This window comes from Mus caroli, chromosome 13, assembly GCF_900094665.2.
Source record: "Mus caroli chromosome 13, CAROLI_EIJ_v1.1, whole genome shotgun sequence".
In the NCBI taxonomy this organism is placed as follows: Eukaryota; Metazoa; Chordata; class Mammalia; order Rodentia; family Muridae; genus Mus; species Mus caroli.
In genome coordinates this window covers 97,804,435-97,824,585 of record NC_034582.1, presented here as the reverse complement: position 1 = coordinate 97,824,585, position 20,151 = coordinate 97,804,435, and the positions used below count along the sequence as shown (strand labels likewise).

The window sequence follows — 20,151 nt, the reverse complement described above, 5'->3', positions numbered from 1 at the left end:
ACTGAAATAGTTTAAATGATGACACAGTTTAAAAAAATGTAAATTAGCAAAAATCACAAATTCTTTTGTTGTTTTTAAGATTCTTTGTTATTTCAAAATCACACATTCATAAGATTTTCCTAAGAATACTGAATGAGGCAAGTTACATTAAATGCTTTAAAGTCTAGAATACTTTTACTTGCATTCTTACCTACAGAGTTTATAACTTCAACACATTGATTGAATTGAAAAGGCCCATTTTGAACATGTACAATGCAGTGTAAGTCATTTCAAAGGTGGACAACCAGGGTATGCATGGTCGTGAAGGATTGTAAACCAACTGAGTACTCAACAAGCCCAATACCAGCTGGGATACATGAGACTGTATTTCAAAACAACAAAAACAACAACAAAATAAGATAGACTATGCCCTTGATTTGCAAATAATATTCTTTATTTAAATAGTAAAATTGTGTTTCCTTTATCCATGGGTGTGAAGATTCCGTACTGTGTGAAAACAAATCATCATTTTACTGATGGAAAGCTTCTAATCTTATTTGGGATGGATCTTCTGGATGTCTCAAAGCAATTCCGTAACGCAGAAGTAGCTCAATGTATGGTGGCCAAAAGGAATCACGAATTTTAACATATGGATCATGTGGAGCATCAAACATTCTATTTATAAGCATCTAAGAAAAAAATGATTAGAAATATACCTTTTGTGGGGAAGTCTAGATACCTTCATAAAACAATAGTTTTGTGCCAATGAACATTACTGTTATGTAAACAACATCTGATTTTTAAGACTATAGATACTAGTGGATGAAATATGTATTAAAATGAATCTAGTAAAATGAAAACAATTCCTAAAAACTACCTAAAAATATTTACAACTTTCCTATGTCTTTGAGCATAATTTCCTTTAAAATAAGAACAAGAATTATAAAAAATAAAATTTTTACATCAACTGTAGAATATAGCTGGCTACATAAGGCCCTGGGTTTTTTCTCCATCATTATGGGGAAAAAATTAAAATTTTACAAACTGAACACAAAAAAAGATAACCACAACTATTCTTATGCTTATTCTTCAAAAAATAGTTGTTTCCCATTATCATTTCCTTCATCTTCTCCTTGAATATTTCTGATTACTTTACCAAGGATGTTGAGATCTTACAGTGAAATTTGACAAACTTTGAGTAGTATAGGGTAGCATTTCTCAAATTCTATTCCACATGGAAATGTGGCTTCTTATTAAGGTCTAAGGTATTGAGAAGCAGGTTTCTCACTCCAGGAGAATATCAACAGATTAGTCCATAAAGAAAACGTTTTATATATCTTATACATGTATACAAAATATACATGTATATAATATACATATATACATACTTATATATACACCATATAGATATATAAAAATATATTTAATATATGTGCATATAATGAAATTATCTGACTTTTAGGAAAATGGAACTAGAAAATATGAAATAAGCCAAACTTAGACCAAAGTCCTGTTCCCCTTACACAGAATCTAGATTTAAATAGGAGTGTGTGTGTATGTGTATATGTATGAATGGAATGAAAGACTTGTGGTGATGGTGGGACAGAGAGTAGAGAAAGAGGCACAGAGAAGGAAGAAAGCAAGAGTTGAGGAAGGAAAGAAAAACAAAATAAGGGAGACTATTTAGTGGAAGGGTATCAGGAAGACAGGAGTAAGGATAGAAGGAGGTAAGAATTGGGGCAAAAATGAGCAAGGTACAATGACACATATATATGAAAACACCATAATCAAACATTACTTTTTAAGTTATCTCAAAAACGTATTTAAAAAAGAAAAGAAAACCAAAATACTGCCATCACCAGAAAGCTTACAGAAGCTTGCTAATGATATCTGAGACTCCACAGTCTTCAACAAATCTACTGGCATTTTCAGAGATTTTTTTTTTTTTAAAGATTTATTTATTTATATGTAAGTACACTGTAGCTGTCTTCAGACACTCCAGAAGAGAGAGTCAGATCTCGTTACGGATGGTTGTGAGCCACCATGTGGTTGCTGAGATTTGAACTCCGGACCTTCGGAAGAGCAGTCGGGTGCTCTTACCCACTGAGCCATCTCACCAGCCCCCAGAGATTTTTTGTGAAGCAATTATATTCAATTATTTGAAAAGTAATATTTCAATGGTAAAAATGGTAAATGTGTTATTATTTTCCTTCTTCATCTACCTCTCAGTTCTTTTAACAATTTATGAAACTAGGTCTGAGAACTAAGGACAATTAAGGACTCTTTAGGTGTACATAATTTGTGACAAATCATTAATTTCAGGTTAAAGTTTTAACTGAAAAATATTATTTTAAAGATCATGAAAAGAAAAGGTACAATTTATACAAATATAAAGTGTTATAAAAGTGACTAAAATTAATCTGCCAACCCCTAATTTCAATCTTAGTTATATCAATATTTAAATTCAGAAAATAAAATAAAAATGTCAATTGTTACTAATATGACCATTTCAAGTCCTTCATCCTGTGAAATAAAAAGGTCACAATCGCCTTTCCTTTAAGTATTATGATAAAGAAATACTTTCATATTTTATAGTAACTATTTATCTTAATATATTGTAAAATTTTTATGAGCTGGCTCTATAACTCACTGGTACAGCACTTGTCTATGGTGAGGACCTGCTTTCTATCCCAATACCATAGAAAGCGAACGAATAACTGAAAAATATTAATTTAAAGAGATCTTATCTTTCGTTTTCAATTTTTATTAGATTATATTAATTAAAATTCTAATAAAAAAGATAGTAGAAACATGGTAAAAATTCAAATTGAAAATGAGTGTGCAAATTTTTTTCACTAAACTGTAGATTAAGTATTTTTGTCACTGATAATATGAACTGCAAAGAAAGTATTTGGTTTTCTAAGTTTTGTATTTTGTATTGTATCCCAATTTTTTTTTTCAAGACAGGGTTTCTCTGTGTAGCCCTGGCTGTTCTTGAACTCACTTTGTAGACCAGGCTGGCCTCGAACTCAGAAATCCGCCTGCCTCTGCCTTAAAGGCGTGCGCCACCACGCCCGGCTTTGTATCCCAATTTTTAACCATGTGTTTCAGATAACATCAATATTTTACATAAAGTGTCACTTTACAATTTTTATGACATTTGTTTCTCTGTATGCACAAATACAGAGAGAATGATAAACAACTTAGAGGACAATGCGCAGGAATCGGCTCTCCATCACTCCATGGGTCCTGGGGATCAAACTCATACAACTGGGCTGTGCACCAAGCACGTTTAACCACTAAATCATCTCACTAGCCTAAAGGAGCTTTTCTTAACCTTATAAAAGATAGTGAATACATCCAGGAAAGGTTTTAGTTTTAAACTAGGGAAATCAGAAATATCGACACAGTGTCTGATTATAAATCAGACAACTATTTCTATCTAGCTTTTTAAAGATAGTGATATATTACTATATATTAATAATATTGATATATTCTTACATCAATTGCTTATACCCAACGCATTAAGTTCTGAAAATACTCTTCTAAATTTACTTGTCCCAGAGATAGGAGGGAACTCATCCCTAATCCAGAAGCTGTATCCAACTGATAGCACTTGCAAATGAAAATGTAGCTTTCTCCAAGAAAGTCTCCCTGGGAAACCAACAACTCCCGATGGTAGAGCCCATGGCCCGGAGTGGGACCTAACAACAAAATATACTCACTGGCCTCTTTACAGCTTCTTGGTCTCATAATGTCACGGAAAAGCATTTTTTAAAACCCATATTGATCTTTTGTTCATAGATATACATATACTGGTTTCTGGCTCTGTGTTTTTATGGGATTACTGATGTGTGAATGTGTATGTCTCTGCACCTATATGTGTGTCTCGTGTTTTTCTCTGGCTCTTTTTCTTCAGTTTGTTTTGTTCTATTCCAATTTGTTTATCTTTGTTTTCTTTTATTATTATTCCATAGATGCTTATTTGTTTTCAAACCAGTGACAGAAAAGGTGTGGATCCAGATAGAAGGGGAGTTAAAGAAGGAATTGAGAGGACTTGGGGAGGGGAAATCATAATCAGAATATAGTATATGGAAAAAATCTATTTCAACAAAAGAAAGAATTAAAAAGCAAATGACTATTTGATTTTCATAGACTGCTCTGCCTAAGGTTTTCTAAAGTAATTCATTTCTTTAATAACCTGGTTGGAGCCGGGCGTGGTGGCGCACGCCTTTAATTCCAGCACTCAGGAGGCAGAGGCAGGCGNATTTCTGAGTTCGAGGCCAGCCTGGTCTACAAAGTGAGTTCCAGGACAGCCAGGGCTACACAGAGAAACCCTGTCTCGAAAAACCACCACCACCACCACCACCACCACCACCACCAATCAATCAATCAATCAATCAATCAATAAATAAATAACCTGGGTGGAGTTCAAGTATATTTTTACAATGCTAAAGGTATTGTCTATTTATAAAACAAAATAAATGTCAAACTAAAAAGGCTAGAATTAGTCTTTCTAATAAATGAAACATTTTATTTAAGAAAAAATTATAAATTCAGTTATAAGTTTTAGGTGCATAACTGAGTTGAATTCTTTCAGAATAACAGCACAAGATTTTAGGGTGCAAATAGTAAATGAGCAACTCTCTTAAAGAATCAAAAACAACAATAACAACAACAACAACAAAAACCTTTTTAAATTTTCATTTTTCAAGACAGACTGTAGCCCTGCTGTTCTGGAACTCACTCTGTAGACCAGGGCTGGCCTCAAACTCAAGAGATTCACCTACCTCTGCCTCCAGAGTGCTGGGATTAAAGGCAAGTGTTACCATGTCCAGGACAAGTATTCTTAATAGAAAATAAAAGTAGTATTTTTTTTTCTTTAACACTAATTGTTCACTAAAGAGATAGCAAAAAAATCTACACTTACCTCTAATATTTCATTCAGTGTTATCAGCTGTGCATTCGAGTCTTGAACGTTTTTCTTTGAGAAATGTAAATAACAATTAACATGACAGAATATCAAACCGTATGGCTTAAAAACATTTCTTAGTTGTAATTGTACATGGTGAAGACAAATTCTGAGAGTAAACAACACTTCATGGTACAAGTTAGAATCTTAAAAAATTTAATAGAAACCTTTATATATTTATTTTAAGATACAGTTTAAGCTACCCATAAACATATTATATTATATGTATAATAAATATAATATAAAATAAAGTAGTATGTTTGAGCCACACAAAAAATTCCCCAAGCACATCGTATTCTACTACACTTCACGGAGGCTTCTAAGGGAGCCTTCCTTCCTTTTTACCTTCCCATAGGTCTTGACACGTCCCAATAGATATCAAAAGTTCCTAGCATTGACTCAGTTCACCGAACTTTTTACCTTTGAATAACATGGAGTAACTTATTTCTTAAAAATTAGAAGACAGCCACTATAATGCTCAAGTGTTTTACATATTAATCTTCATTAGTTTCTTCAACTTTTTCTTATGACATAGTTTGAGATCCCTCATAACTATAATCATGGTTAAGTCTCTCAAATGATCTAGGTGTGATTTAACCATCACAAATAAAAAGAAAGAATATGCTCTTACACAACTGCAGATGTTATAATTTTTGGACATCTATTTAATTCTGCTAACTTCTGAGCAGAGAGAGAGAGTCAGAGAGATAGAGAAAGCAAAGTAGTTACAGAACTGACTAGCAAATATAAAGACACAGATTAAATTTAAATAGGCATGCTTAAGTCTCAGAAATTCCTAAGAGAAATCATTTGGCAATAAATAAATAAATTATAAAAAATTGGCTAAAGGGGCTGGAGAAAATGGCTTAATAGTTAGGAGCTCTGATTGCTTTTCCAGAAGATCTGAGTTCAATTCATAGCACTCACATGGTATTCACAACCTTCTGTAACTCACACATGTGGTATATAGATATATGTGTATGCAAAACACATTAAATAAATAAGATAAATAAAAAAGTTTCTAAAAATTATTGGCTTGAATTTAAGAACTGATAAAAATAAGTAATTAATCAAATATAAAATAGAATAAGCGCTAAGCATACTATGGTAGTGTCTCAATACAAAATAAATACTGAAATTAAAAACAACAAAATTAGAATGGAGGTTTCGGTGGAAGAATGGTTTCTTATTTCTATATCAATAAATTCATACTACTTAAAACTGAGAGATGAAGTTATACAAACTTATACCATTTATATTTCTCATTATTTGTTCCCTTTGTCTTAGGTCTCTCTCTCTCTCTCCAGTGCTAAAATATTTTGAAGCAAAGAAATATTTCTCCAAGTACAACATTTGAACTTCATTTTTCTTCTATCAAAATTAATTAAAATCATATTTATCATTGATGGTATAATAGCAAGAATAAAATTCCCCTATACCAATCAGCCATCAACCTGTTTCTGTACACACTGTGTTTAGGACAGTGTCTCCACTTTAGTGACTCACTATGTAAGTGACTTGCTAACATGTTAATGATGAGCAAGGATTTGGGTTAACTTTGTTTTTGTATTTGTAATTAAGTTGTAAAGTTCACTGTTGTAAACAGAACTATGTACCTCAAAAGTATGTGTTGAAACTCAGATTTGGTTAGTTGTATTTGGAAAGAGAACACAAGTGTTACATGAGGTCATCAGGGACCAATTCCAATGAGGACTACGTTTTGAGTTTTGTGTGTTGTGTGTTGTTTTGTTTTTGTGTAACAGTAAGACAGTAAGAGAACTTTTAAAAAAAAGTTTTCCCCCTGCATGTAGAGCTGAGATCAATGTAAACAGAGTGAGAAGATGTCAGCTCCCAGCCAGGAATAGACCTCATCAGAAACCAACCCTGAGAGTACTTTAATCTTGCATTTCTAGTCTTGAGACAGAAAAATTCCATTTTTATGCCAGGGTCTCTGGTATTCTGTTATGGCAGCCCACTAATACAGTATGCTGGCCAGATACCATGAAGCAGAGACAATGTTTAACAGACACAGTGGAAGCAGAAAAGAGACTCCCATTAGGTTTTCCTCTGATCCCACACACACACTGGGCAATGCAAGCATGTGGGCACTGGGTGCACATACAATAAACACACACACACAAATAAATAAATAAAATGTTAAATCTTTAAAAATGTATTTAACCAATCCCATTTTATTAAACAATAAAATATCTCGGATTTTTTGGTAACTATGATAGGATAAAGGAATATTTGTGTGTATGTCTCATTATGCCGTACTCCTTTGCTTTTGTTCCTATACAAAAACATACAATTATAACCATTTAGAGACTGTCTTCTCTAAAACTTACCCTTTTCTTTGGAGTACTTGCATCAGGCAGAGGAAAATGATTGTCTAAAAAAGCACCCAAGGTAAGCAAGAGCTTCTCCTTGAATTCCTTTATCCCACGGATCTTAGTTGTCAGTTCATTAAAGATTCTAATAATACAAAATAATAAGACAAACATTAAACTGAGAAATTACACTTGTGCACGTTCCCGGTTACACAGGAAATTGATCAAAATGTTGTGGAGTTTCATTTGATCCATAAAAGTAGAGAATATTCTTTAAAACAAGTAGTGAAACTAGTATAGTAAGAGAAGTCATTCTAAAAAAAGATGAAACAGCTAATGGTAATACTTAGGACCACTGTTTCTGCTTTATATAATACAATAAATTCTTTTTTCAAAAATAATCTGAAAAAAGTCTAGAATACAAAATGAATTACCTTGATTCAGTTAATGATACCACCTGATTTTTCAAATCACTGTTTAATACGTTAAGAGTGTCCAGTATTTGCTGCTGTTCATCCAACCACTGTTGCTCCCTTTAAGCATGGAAAACAATAGTCAATAAAAACTTAAGTGCCAACTCAGTATGTATCAATGATTAATAGAAATTACAAATTTACCTTTCTAAGTCCTCTTTTAACTTTTCATTCTTTGATTGAATGGTAGATAGTACCATTTCAAGATCACATCTCAATTTTTGGAACTAGAATAAAAGAATTCAAGCTAAAGCTTTGTCTCCTAGTTTATACATAGTTCAGTTTTCAAATAACAGTAAAATTGATCTAGAATGTCTCAATGTGGAAGCCAACAGTAAAAATGCTTACCAGAAAAAGTTGGAAATGATAAATATACAGCAAGCAGATGGTAAATTTTGGTGACACATCACTGACAAATATAAAATTTAAGAATTTTCAAGCTACATATTTTAATTTCAAATTGAAACTAGATTAATGGACTTAATAGATTAGATTTTTTTCTAATGAGAACACACAATTAAGACAAAGAATAGATTATCATTCTTTCAGTATTGATTAAACCTGCAACTCAATATTCATAACTTGTTAGCCAGCAATCATTGCTGAAAAATGCAAGAGTAAAGAAAACAAAGAGTGTAATGCAGAAATTAAGCAGTAAGTGCAATGGTGGTATATACCAGAAAGATAAAAATAAACCAAAATAATAATAACACAATGAGGTGCAAAGAAGAACTGTCCTAAGGTATTATGATTTGTAAAGATCTCTGACTAGGTAACATGTGAGTAGCAGAAAAAAGACCAAAATCAAACAAAGTTACTATCTAGTAGAAGAAAATTCCAGACAGAGCAAAAAATAAATTCAAAGGTTTCTGGTATGTTGGGAATTGCTTCTAATGTTTTCTCTTAATTTGGCTCCCAAAGCCACCCTTACAGACCTGAGGGTCCCTGACACCAACTAGATCTAACTGCTAATAAAGAATTGCTATAAAGTCAATGCCTGGGCAGGGAGACAGAAGTGGAACTATTAGATTGCGTGAGCAAGGGACCAAGGGAGAGAGAGAATCACTATGATAGGCCACTTCCCTGATTGTGTTTGGGATAGCAGAAATGAAATGTAGATTTTAAAAGATGTTAACTCAGGAATACCAGAGAGGGGTGTGTGCTAGTCTCAGGGAGGTTTAGAAGTGCGCAGCCATTGATCTAGTCAAGGTACATCAAAATTAGCTGACACACGCTCACATGCATGCACATATGTGTCTGTGCGTGTGTCTTTCATTCATGAATCCAGAACTTTTGGGCGGGTACAACATACACACAAACCAGTAGGAGCGAAAGCTGCTTAACAAATTAACAGTTAACAATGTTCCATTTGAGATACCTGACCAACACAAAGACCATGTGAAACTGAGTTACATGCTGTCCTCTTATCTACTATTCTTTCCTTGGAAAAACATGTTAATTACTATTCTATTCTCTGAATTGCAAGGGTTTCCACTAATTATTTTTTTCTAACTTTAAATCCATTATAAGTTATACATGTGTTTTATAAACTCTAAAGTAACTAAAAAATAAAACAAAATAAGAAAATAGAAATATCTAGAAATCCAGTACTGTAATATGGCGGTTTGAATAAAAATAGCCCCCGCCCCCAAGGCTCTTAGAAAGTGGCATTATATTGTGGTATGGCCTTGTTGGAGGAAGTGTGTTATGGGGGTGGGCTTTAGGGTTTCAGATGTTCAAGCCAGGCACAGTGTCACTCTCTCTTCCGGCTTCCTTCTGATTAGGATATAGAACTCTCAGCTTCTTCTCCAGCAGCACCATCTGCCTGTGTGCTACCATGCTTTCTGACATTATAACAATGGACTAAACCGCCAGGTGGTGGTGGCACACCTTTAATCCCAGCACTTGGGAGGCAGAGGCAGGCAGATTTCTGAGTTCGAGGCCAGCCTGGTCTACAAAGTGAGTTCCAGGACAGCCAGGGCTACACAGAGAAACCCTGTCTCGAAAAACCAAACCAAACCAAGACAAAAAAACAAAAACAAACAAACAAACAAACAAAAAACCCAATGGACTAAACCTTTGAACTGTAAGCCAGCCCCAATTACATGCTTTCCTTTACAAGAATTCCCATGGTTATGGTGTCTCATCATAGCAACAGAACCCTAACTAAAACATGAAATAAAAAGGCTTTTTTAAAGAAATGTAAACCAAGAAAGCAAGAAAAGAGAAAAATGAGACCACAAAAAAGTTGGATTAAAATGAATAAGCATATACATATCACTACATTAATGAGATCAATAATAGATCAAAAGAACAATATCACACTGATACCATATTAAATTGTCTAACAATGGAATTAAATTAGAAATTAACAAAGAAAATTAGGAAACTGCAAATATGTGGACACTAAAAAAGCTGTAAAACAAAGCTATGTGACAAAGAAAGAATAAATAGGGAACTGAGAAACTATAACTTCAATCATCAATTATTATGACTAAAAATAAAAACATAACATTAAAATTTCTAGAAGCAGTGCTTAAAAGATGACTCAATGGTTAAGAGCAACTGAATTTTGTGTTCTTCTAGAAATCTTGGGTTGAATTCCCAGCAACATGGTGGCTTACAGCCGGTCATCTAAAATGGGATCTGATGCCCTCTTCTGGTGTGCAACCATAAATGCAAACAAAGCACTCATACATAAAATATATATTCGGATAATTAAATTTTAAATCCTTGTTAGAAAAACAGAAACAAGAAAATTCTCAAATTAATGGTCTTATTTTTTTTTATCATAAACTAAAAAAAGAAAAAAATAAAGCTCTTAATACTAAAGAAATAATGAGGGCTGGAGAGATGGCTCAGCAGTTAAGAACACTGGTCTTCCAGGGGTCCTAAGTTCAATTTCTAGCAACCATATGGTGGCTCACAGCCATTTGTTATGGGATCTGATGCCCTCTTCTGATGTATCTGAAGACAGCTATAGTGTACCCACATTCAGGAAAAAAATAAATCTTTTTGTTTGTTTGTTTGTTGGTTTTTTAAAGAAACAATGATAAGGAATAAAAAAAAAAATTAAATGTGAGATGGGGTGAAAGGAACAGAGAGAGGAGGAGGTGAGGAAAGAAATCAATGATGCCTAAAGCTAGCTCTTTAAGTCATTACAATGAATTCAGAAAGCATGAAAAATTCACTGTTAATTCCTTACTTTAAAATAAAAGGATGGATCTAAGGATGGAGCTTACTGGGAGAGTTTCCCTTCTATCATGCACAAAACCCTCCCTAGATTTGATGATCTCTAGCTTAAAAAACCCTTCAGAAACAGGGTTAGAAAAAAATTTCCTCTTTCTAGTTAAACACAGCTATGATAAATCTACTATAAACATCACTTGGGTTTTTTGTTGTTGTTGTTGTTCAATTTTGCCCATTATATTACAGTTATCCAGTGGTGAAATAAATCCCTTTGTGAATATGAAGAGAATTACTACCCTTCTGGTACTATGAGAATGAGAATTGTCAGAATATTTAAAACATAGTTTAAAGAAAGGAAGACCAATAGAAATCATGAAAGAGATGATGGAGCAGCTGAAAAGCATGAAGAAAGGCTATACAGGGAAAAGTAGGAGTGGCCTGTAAAGCTTTAACTCTACTAGGGGTTGTAGGGATGCACACTGACAGAAAGCTGAAATCATAAGCCATGAAGCTCTGACAACAGACTGGTAATCCTAATGAAAGAATAAGCCCATAGCTCTCACAAACTTTAAATTCAGTGGGGGGGGGGGGTTGTGAGGGGGTAGGGAGATAGACCAGTGTGGGAGTGATTCCCAAATAGCAGACCACACCTGCAAAAACAAAACCAATCCAGTTTGTCTTTCCCTATATTGCTACAACTAGACACTCATGGGAACTCCTGTCGGAGTGCCTGACTAGGAAATGGAGTAGAGAGGAAGATTAGATTATACATGCTGAAAAGTGGTTCAACTTTGTAAAGGGCAGTGTCTTAGTCAGGGTTTCTATTCCTGCACAAACATCATGACCAAGAAGCAAGTTGGGGAGGAAAGGGTTTATTCGGCTTACACTTCCATATTGCTGTTTCATCACCAAGGAAGTCAGGACTGGAACTCAAGCAGGTCAGGAAGAAGGAGCTGATGCAGAGGCCATGGAGGGATGTTCTTTACTGGCTTGCCTCCCCTGGTTTGCTCAGCCTGCTCTCTTATAGAACCCAAGAACCAGCCCAGGGATGGTACCACCCACAAGGGGCCCTCCCCCTTGATCACTAATTGAGAAAATGCCTTACAGCTGGATCTCATGGAGGCATTTCCTCAACTGAAGCTCCTTTCTGTGATAACTCCAGCTGTGTCAAATTGACACACAAAACCAGCCAGTACAGGCAGTAAGTCCCATCACTTAAAGATTACTGTTAAGAGCTTGAAGCTACAGCAACTGTTTGGCCTCAGGACCTGCCTCCATTTAACATATGGTTTGCTGTTTAAGGCAAAGACCTAGAGCCCTGAGGCCAAGCCCAGTAGATCACTCAGTTTCTGCAGCCCTATGCGGCTATCAAGGTGGTTTATCCAGATACAGTCTGAAAGAACTGAAATTGGTAGGTAATAAACAGGATTCCTTCAGTTTTCCCCAGTGTGGTTCTCATGGCTCCATCTGTTCCCACAGGTACCCAAAATATCCCTAGGTTTGTACATTTTCCACCCCACTATGTCATACCTAGGTGAACACACTTTCTCAATCTTGGTAATATGAACAGACTGAAGATTTGGTTGGTTTTTGTTTTGTTTTGTTTGGTTTGGTTTGGTCCAGTTTTTGAGAGACAGGGTTTCTCTGGGAAGCCCTGGCTAGCTGTGTAATTTGCTCTGTGGACCAGGTTAGCCTCAAATTCAGAGATTTATCTGCCTCTGCCTCCCAAATGCTGACATTAAAACTTTGAACCACCACTCCTAATCGTTGTTTCTTTATCACAAAGACAACCTTCTCTCCACTGAGCAACAGTATGCTATAAAATAGTTATTTCAGTCTTATTTCCCCTATCCATATTTTGAGACAGGTAACTCAGACTAACTCAAACTCACTATTGAACCCTGGGCAATTCTCCTGTCTCAACTTTCCAATGACAGCTGTTGAGTCCCCATGCTAAGATATTTTGGTCTTAATCCATTTTTCCTGGCTTAACAGTCCTAACACACTAGACATTTCTAACATGGTAAATACCTTTTAATACACTACTGGATGAAAAGCAGAGCCTAGCCAGTTTTAAGATGAGGGCTAGAGACTAGAAAGACCAAGGCATGATCACATGATTGGGACTTTTAGTTCTAGCCCCAAATTTTTGGAGAGAGAAAAAGAGCTGAAAGTTAATTATTGACCAATTATTTGGTCAATTTTCCCTCCATAGTAGTTTTCATATAAAAATCAAAAGGATGGATTCAGGAAACTTCTAAACAGCTAAATGGATGGACGGGAAGGTCTGGCATGGTAGCACACTCAGGATACCAAAGCTCCGTTCCTTTCCTATAGACTTTAATCTATACATCTTTTTCATCTAGTTTTTCATCTGCATATTTTGGTGATGTCTTCTATAACAAATGAGTAAGAAAGTTTCTGTGAGATCCGTGAGTCTCTCTAGAAAATTATTCACACCTGAAGATGGAGACAAGCAAACTGATTCATAGTCAATTGGTCAGAAGTACAAGAGAAAACCTACTATTGCAACTGTCATCTTTGGTAAGAGGTGGTCTCATGAAACAAATGATTCATCAAAAATTTGATTTTAAACTAAATTAAAGGACACCAAGCTGATGCTTGCTATAGAACCATCTGCTGCAGATACTGGCAAAGAACTAATTTCTGGTGAGGATAAAGCTCTAAAATATAGTCTGTAATCCCAGCATGGCTATGGCAAAAGGGAGGTGGAAAAAGGAGAATCCTTATAGAAGCTTATGAGCTAGCTACCCTGGCATACCCAATGGAAAATAACAAAGAAATCCTGTCTCAAAGCTGTCCTCTGACCTCCACATGCACACATTCTCACACTTACATCAGAATAAATACATAGACAAACAGTAAAAATAAAAAATTTCAAACCTTTAAAATAACTTAGTTCAATGAAAAACATAAATTTTAATGTGTTGAGTGGTTTAGTTTACTTATGTCACAAACTGATATAAAGAAGTTCTAACTATAAATTATTTAGAATATTACTAAAAACAACTCACCTCTTCTTTTCCTAACGTTAACAAAACGTCTTCATTTAGGGGAATTACTACATAAATAAAAATAAAACAAAGTCATATCTCTTAGTTAATTTCAAGAATTTGATTTTGTGGCTTTTCTAAGATAACTCTTTTCAATTTAACTCATGTATTACCAAACTTTTATAAAATATATTCATTTTTATGACTTCTAGATTACTATTTTTACACATATAACTGCAAGTATATAACACTAGATAATTTGATATCTATGCTTTTTTTTTAAGATCTTTTCTTTCCTAAGGCCTAAAAAACATGCTTAGTAATGTTTATAAAAGAGGTTCCTTGGATTATTTTCTCTGTAGTCATAAATCCTATAAATATATGGAAGCATTCACAAACATGAAAGGTTTATTTCTTGTCATGGTTGGTATTATAAGAATAGCATACTAGATATGTTAACATCGTTTTCACTCAGTAGAACTCCCATGGTACATAAGTTAATTCATCGTTTAATAACTTCATAATATTTTATGTGTATTTATTATATTGTAGTAATAATTTTTGAAACTGAGTACTAATACTATGTTAGACATGTTTTTATGTCTTTATTTACTAGTGCTTTAATTTCAAGGACTATACTCCCAGAAATGGAATTATATAGAAATATAGTTAAAACTCTGTAAGATTATATCAGACTTCTTTGTAAAAATGCATCTACAATCAACAAATTATATACAGCATATTATACATGTTTTCGAGCCAAGAGAAATAAACATTTAATTTCCCAGAGAAATTAATAAACTAGTCAATATTTATTCAAAATTTTAGTTTTTAATCAAATGTGATTTGAAATTATCAAATGATATATTACTAAAAACTTTTCTACTATTTTAGAAAGCCTTTTAAAAGAGAGCCATCCTCTATGTACTTTAAAGGACAATTTTAAAGTCCGTTGTATGTAATTCTGGAGTAACTCTTGTACGGTTAGGGTATCTGCACCACATCATGTGCTGAAGGCTTGGGTGCCAACTTTGAGACTGATGAGAGCTAACAGAAGCTTTCTGAGGTAAAACGCCGCAGTAGAGAGAAATTATTGGGTAACTAGAGAGGTGGCCTGGAAGCACGGGAATCTGGTACCTTTTTGCCTTTCTCTGAGACCTGGAGGGCATGAAATAAGCACCATGGGCAGTCACCATGTCTTCCCTTTCCACAGGTCCAAAAGTGACACAGCCAACCAACCATGGACTGAAACTTCTAAAACCACAAGCCAAATAAACTTTGGCTAGTGATAAATTGTTCATCCCATGTTTTGTTTTGTTTTTTAGTAACAGCTGGTTAACAAAAGTACTAACCCATTTCAACAAATGCAGTGCAAAGAGTTTTGGCAGCTATTTACAAAGTGAAGGAATACAGTTTGTGTGTATTTTTCATAATTAAACATTTAGAAAACAGAACATTAGGAGAGCTGTGGAACCGTAATGAACGAAACATCATCATGTTGCTGGAACTTCAGTAGTGAAGAAAAGGCTAAGAGACTGAGAAAATATGAAATAGTCATGGAGTTTCTCAAGTTTTGCAAAAGACATAACTCCACAAATTTAAGAAAGTGGATAAGGTAAACCTAAAGAAATCTATGCCAACATAAACTGTAATTTCATCTGAAAGCTAAAATTCTTCAAAGCAGCCAGGAGGAAAAACAACAAAACCATACAAAGAAAACAGTATTTTGCTTTACTTATAGATAGGAAAACAGAAGCAGTAGACTTATCAGGTGATAAAGAAGATAACTATGAATTCCATAATCAGTAAAAATATTCTTTAAGGTAAAATAGTTACTATAATAAAGTCTTCACAGTTCAAGTTATTATGCTCTAACATAAGAATTTAATGTAGAAAAGAAAACTGGAGTGGATCCTAGATCAACAACCATGGGCAATTTTGAAAACAAATGGATGTTGTCATTCTTGAGGTCATTAATTTAATACTGCATTAATTTGTGTACAATATACAAACCTAAAAGTAAGAATCTTACTTTCGGGTTTTCTTTTCTTCCATTGACCAAGTTCAGCAGTCAAACATTTCATTTGCATAATAAGTAATGAGAGCTATAAAAAAAGAGACTTCAAGTTATTTCTTGTATATACAGATGAAAATATAATACAGTAATAACAGTTGTAAAATAAGTGGACAACAAAAGAGCACCACCAAACTTATTCTATCATAATAACCATTGCTCATAAATGGCCTTCTGCAGCAATGATATAATATGCTATGGAAAATAATGAATTCAGCCTTACTACCAAATCTAAAAGAACCCAAGCATATCACATTTACTTCCTAAATATATCTTAAAACAAAACAAACAAACAAAAAAGCCATGATATTGACATAGAAAGACATTCTCCCCTCAAAAGAAATAGCATGTTATGTCTTGCCAGTATTTTCAGTCAAATTTTCCTTAAATATGTTCATTTCCTTTCTGTGATCTTTCAAAAATATTGTAACTGCTTTTAGTTTTGCTTCAAAACAACTCAAAATATATGTGAAGATAATGATGAGAGCAGTTCCAGTGTCACACAAAAAAGGACTTTTAAATATATATTAGTAGTTTGTAAATTAAAACAGCCATAATATTTTAAAGAAATATATTATAAAAGTTTTCTCCATATTTCTTTCTGCTTCAGAAAAGAATTAAGTCAGGTATAGTGACATATGCTTTCAAATCAGCCCTCTAAGAGTCAGTTCAAGATCAGCTTCAGCAACAGAGCAAGTTCAAAGCCAGAGTATGCTAAATGAGACCCTGCCTTTGAAAACAAATCACAGAAAACTGAGTTTGAGTGCTAAAGGTATGAAGGTACTATGCATACAGAAATGAGTCATCAAAGCAAAGCAGAAACTGATACTTCTTAAAAGGTCTGCACATAGATCAGCCCTTGCCTTGGATTTGTGAACTTGGACTGATTTCAAGATGGTTTCCAAAAAACGAACTCTTTAAGAGTGGCTTCCAATGCCAAAACTATTCAAACATCTTCTGGTATTTTGATTATCTGCTAGGTAGAGTTTGGATGCCAAGTTTCTCTAAGAGTAAACAATGTTTCACCTCACAAGTTGATAAGCTAATATAAAGTGGTAAATGACTATATTGTGAGACAACTCCTGAAAGTTCACATCTTGTTTCCTCTCAACTTTATCCCATGTACCTTTTTCCCTTCCTGATTTGACAATGCATCCTTTCACTATCATAAATCTCAGCCATAAGTAGACTACATAGAGTCCTATGCATCTGCTTTAAGAATCATCAAACTTACAAAAGATCACTTGAGAACTCTTAACACAATAGGACTTCTCTCTCTCTCTCTCTCTCTCTCTCTCTCTCTCTCACACACACACACACACACACACACTCACATATGCTAATTAATTTAAAAAATATAAATATTAATAAGGCTATATTGGAGTTAATATAAACACATAAACTTTTGTACAAAAAGAATGAATTCTGCTTATCTATTTTCTAGAGCGGAATAAAAAAGTTCATACCTGAGCATCTGCATTCGTGAGTGTCTCAGTTCCAATAAGTGATAATTTATTCTGACACTTGATTTAAAAAGTAAAGAAAAACAAGTGATATACTTACAAACCATAGACAATTCCCTTCTCCCTTTTGTAAACAAGCCCAATACAACATCCTTTTTAAAAACATATAAACATGCCTTACAGAATTTATTTAAATTTTTACATAAGATGAAGAAGGCAGTCAAACTGGTTCCAAAGTGAGTGTATCAAAAGGAAAAAAGGAAGAGTTGTATATGTAGCTCAGTAGTAGAGCACCTACAGAAACTTTGGTTGCATTCCCCTCTCTCTCCAAAACAGTGATTATTACAACACCCACGAGCTTGCATGAATTCTAAGCCACATAATGGGAGGTAAGCAAACACATGAAAAAAGTACTATAGAATAATAACAAAACAAATAAGTAGTTAACATGATATGCCTCAAAGAAATATTGTTTGCCTGACTTTAATACCAAACAATGTTAATGGTTGTCTGATACGTTAAAATATGAGGAGCTTAAGTCTTATCTGTCCTCATATCTGATTGTAGTAATTTTCTGTAAAATTTAAAGTTATCTTGTAAAATGCAAGTTTCTATAGTGGAAAACAACAAAAAAAGAATTGTAAGAATTATTTAGTAAATATAGTAGTGACATAAAGCACCAAGGATTTTTGACAAAATGATTTTTTTAAATGTTATTCATTGTTCATACTCATAAAGTTTAGTGAAAAGAGCAGGATGCTCTCTATATTCATAAAAAATTCATTCATCCCTCTTGCTTTACTGAAGTAGGATATTACTTGTGTCTGTGATTTATATCATATGTTAAAGAGAAAAAAATTTACCAAAATAGCATAGTGTATCAAGTGTCTCTCACACAAAAAAAAATTCATAATTTCAAGGTCAACATTTTAATTTCTATATTTGCTTCACTCATAATTCTTAATTATGTATTAGTTCTACAGCTATATTCTCTAATTTGGATACTAATTCAGTCAACATCTACTGTCCCAAACAGGTACTGAAATGATTCATGATTTCCTCTAATCTGGCATTTATTAACTTTTGTGTCCGAATAGTTCCAACCTCCTTAGAATCTCTTGAATTCACTCTTGCAATGACAGCATTCAGGCCTTCATCAGGCCTTACCAGGATGACTACGAGATTCTCTAAAAGCATCCTGTTTCTGTACTCTTGTATTAAAACACAACAAAACGATTGTTTTCATGTAGCCAATCATTTCACAGTGAATTTCAACCTTTTAATGATCTCCCATTGAACCCACTCCACAAAATCCATGTTCTTATTCCAAGCTAATTCTCTACAGTCTTAGTTCACAAGATTTCCTTTTCCTAGTATATATTTTTCCATAAAATCTTACCAAGATTTCTCTAACCTCTTTAAACTATACATTCAGACTTTTCCATTTTTGTCTTGTCCTAATTTCACAGGTTCTTAATTATCCGTTTACTTCTTGTAGAAAGGTAACCTTGACTCCTTCATAATGCCTTACACATTTCTCCTAAGTATAGTTTTTTGCATTCTACCATAATACCCTTAATGGTGCATTATATACAATAGTATGAATGACCTCTATAAGCAAAAAAATCTGAGAACCAGAACTACCATTATTTTTTTTTTCTCTTTCTACAGCTTATCAAGTATAAAAAATTTTTAAAGAATGCTTTTTGGTATAAAATCTATACAAATAATTTATAAAATAAAAGTTATGGGGAAACTAACACGGTTTCTTTCCTAAGTCAATTATGTAAAATTATATTAATATATCACTTTTATCTGTTGAAACTTACATCTTCCATGTCTTTCCACATTTCTTCACATTCTTTAATAAGTTCCTCCTCTGTATCTATAACAGCTTCCACATCTGTAATAGTATCTGGATGTACTTCCTGTTTATTCTCTGACATATCCTTTATAGTTTTCTTCACCTTACTGCAACTACTAACGTTAAATAAAAAAGACACATGCATTAAACAACTATCTGCTGAATGTAGGAGTGACTAATAAACAAAAAGTCCTTTTTATCGAAAGAGAAATATGAACATGCACCCGTTGGAGGGAATACTTTCATATAGCCATTATTTAAAAAAAAAAAAAAAAGTATGGATGTAAGCAAAAATTAGAAACAGAACTACCACAGGATCCAGAAATTCCACTATTAGATATATATCCAAACAAAGGAAACTAGCATGTTGAAAAGATGTTTACAATCTTGTTTACTATAGCACCATTCACAATAGCCCAGATATGTAATCAACTAAGTATCCACTAACTGAAGAATGGATTTAAATTTTAAAAAGTTCCATTGTAACAGGAGAGTCAGTAGAATAACAAGAGTGCAAATTTCAGGTAGGTGAGGAGATGTATTGGTAAGAGCTTGTGGAAGATGTGTTTGAATTACTTCTTCCAACTAAGTGAAATGGCACCTAAGGTGATCCACTGTGAGGAAGTATCAAGGAATTTGAATTTTAAGAGCAGATACAGCCAGGTGTTGTGGCCCATGCCTTTAATCCCAGCACTTAGGAGGCAGAGGCAGGCGGATTTCTGAGTTCGAGGCCAGCCTGGTCTACAAAGTGAGTTCCAGGACAGCCAGGGCTATACAGAGAAACCCTGTCTCG

The 20,151-nt window shown here is 33.9% G+C and overlaps 1 protein-coding gene across 2 annotated transcripts in view; it reads right to left on the bottom strand.

Annotated features, from left to right (window-relative positions):
* Positions 1–461: 461 nt before the first annotated feature.
* The window catches only part of Cenpk (centromere protein K), a 21,240-nt gene continuing 1,550 nt past the window's right edge, over positions 462–20,151 (bottom strand). Inside the window, exons 2-10 of one of the 2 annotated variants that reach the window (XM_021179998.2) lie at positions 19,324–19,474; positions 17,498–17,554; positions 15,990–16,062; positions 13,979–14,025; positions 7,899–7,981; positions 7,716–7,814; positions 7,300–7,426; positions 4,910–4,963; positions 462–668 (exon numbers count right to left, since the gene is read on the bottom strand). In XM_021179998.2, the coding sequence (XP_021035657.1) occupies positions 510–668; positions 4,910–4,963; positions 7,300–7,426; positions 7,716–7,814; positions 7,899–7,981; positions 13,979–14,025; positions 15,990–16,062; positions 17,498–17,554; positions 19,324–19,440 (816 nt within the window). In that variant the 5' untranslated portion in view covers positions 19,441–19,474 and the 3' untranslated portion in view covers positions 462–509. Of the gene's footprint in view, positions 669–3,119; positions 3,684–4,909; positions 4,964–7,299; positions 7,427–7,715; positions 7,815–7,898; positions 7,982–13,978; positions 14,026–15,989; positions 16,063–17,497; positions 17,555–19,323; positions 19,475–20,151 lie in introns of those variants that run through there. The other variant, XM_021179999.2, reaches the window with a different exon arrangement.